The sequence below is a fragment of the Penaeus chinensis genome, chromosome 31, assembly GCF_019202785.1.
Source record: "Penaeus chinensis breed Huanghai No. 1 chromosome 31, ASM1920278v2, whole genome shotgun sequence".
NCBI lineage: Eukaryota > Metazoa > Arthropoda > Malacostraca > Decapoda > Penaeidae > Penaeus > Penaeus chinensis.
Genome location: NC_061849.1, coordinates 28,987,071 through 28,988,355, shown reverse-complemented (window position 1 = coordinate 28,988,355; position 1,285 = coordinate 28,987,071). Strand labels below are relative to the sequence as shown.

General features: G+C 44.6%; 1 protein-coding gene across 1 annotated transcript in view; it reads left to right on the top strand.

Moving 5' to 3' along the window:
* Positions 1 to 377: 377 nt before the first annotated feature.
* Positions 378 to 1,285, top strand: part of LOC125042120 — a 65,304-nt gene continuing 64,396 nt past the window's right edge. The window contains exon 1 of the mRNA XM_047637586.1: positions 378 to 549. Coding sequence (XP_047493542.1) covers positions 482 to 549 — 68 coding nt within the window. The 5' untranslated portion in view covers positions 378 to 481. The remainder of the gene's footprint in view (positions 550 to 1,285) is intronic.

The following is a 1,285-nucleotide window of genomic DNA, read 5'->3' as shown; positions in this document are numbered from 1 at the left end:
AGCAGCTGTTATGACGTATTGTTGACATTACAGGATGTGGTGGAAAAAGGGCAGGGGTAGGGGCGAGGGTGGGGGGGGGGTAGATGGTGGTAGGGTAGTGGGTAGGGGTAAGGGAGAGGTCGAAGGGGGGAGGTAGAGGGTATAGTATGTGGGTGCGAAAGGGGTAGGGGAAAGGAGGTAGAGGGGTAGAAGATGGTGGGAAGGAGGGAGGGAGGGGGTCCCAGGTGAGTGGTAGGGAGGTGAGAAAGAGGTGCATAAGTGAGGACAGGGGAAGAAAGGAGGGGGAGGGGGTGGCGGATGGGATGGAAGGAGGGGAGGGGAGGGGGGGGATGAAGAAAGTGACAACAATTTCTAACAAGAAAACCGCCAGCAGTCAGAAGGAGAAAGGCAATCCGTCCTCTCAAAACCCTCCTGTGTAGAGAACACCTTTTTAAAGTCCACTCGCTGAGGTAGGCCTATCGTGCCCTGTCCCCTTTTTGTGATGGAACAATTTAGGCGTTTGCTGATGGTGTTGGTGATAGTGAAACTTAATCAGCTTTACAAACTTGGGTAAGTTACGTCACAGTTACATTTTTTTAACAATTTAATTTTGATGTAATTGGATTTTTTTTTTTTTTTTTTTATGTTAGTGTCCATTATTCTTATTTTTATTACTTTTTACATTTTTTGGTTTACTCAGCGTAGCTATTATTGATTCACCTTTTATGATCGATATTATAATGTATGCTACATATAAATCGTTTATTTGAAATTAATGTGATTAGTTGACTGGTTTAAACGTGTGGGAAATGAGTCCAGGAAATTTTATCGTTGGTGTTAGTGATTCCTTATTCACATCAGAAGAAGGAAGAGAGGAGAGAGAGAGAGAGAGAGAGAGAGAGAGAGAGAGAGAGAGAGAGAGAGAGAGAGAGAGAGAGAGAGAGAGAGAGAGAGAGAGAGAGAGAGAGAGAGAGAGAGAGAGAGAGAGAGAGAGAGAGAGAGAGAGAGAGAGAGCGAGAGAGAGAGAGAGAGAGAGTAAAGAAGAGAGAGAGAGAGAGGAAAGAGAGAGAGAGAGAGACAGAGAGAGAAAGAGAGAGAGAGAGAGAGAGAGAGAGAGAGAGAGAGAGAGAGAGAGAGAGAGAGAGAGAGAGAGAGAGAGAGAGAGAGAGAGAGAGAGGCAGGCAGACAGACATACGGATATAAAGAGAGGAAAGAAAAGAAAGATTGCTAAAAAGAAGATGATAGATCCATGACTAAGCATATATCTGAACAGGAAGATAGAAAGTGAGAAAACACGGAAGAAAGA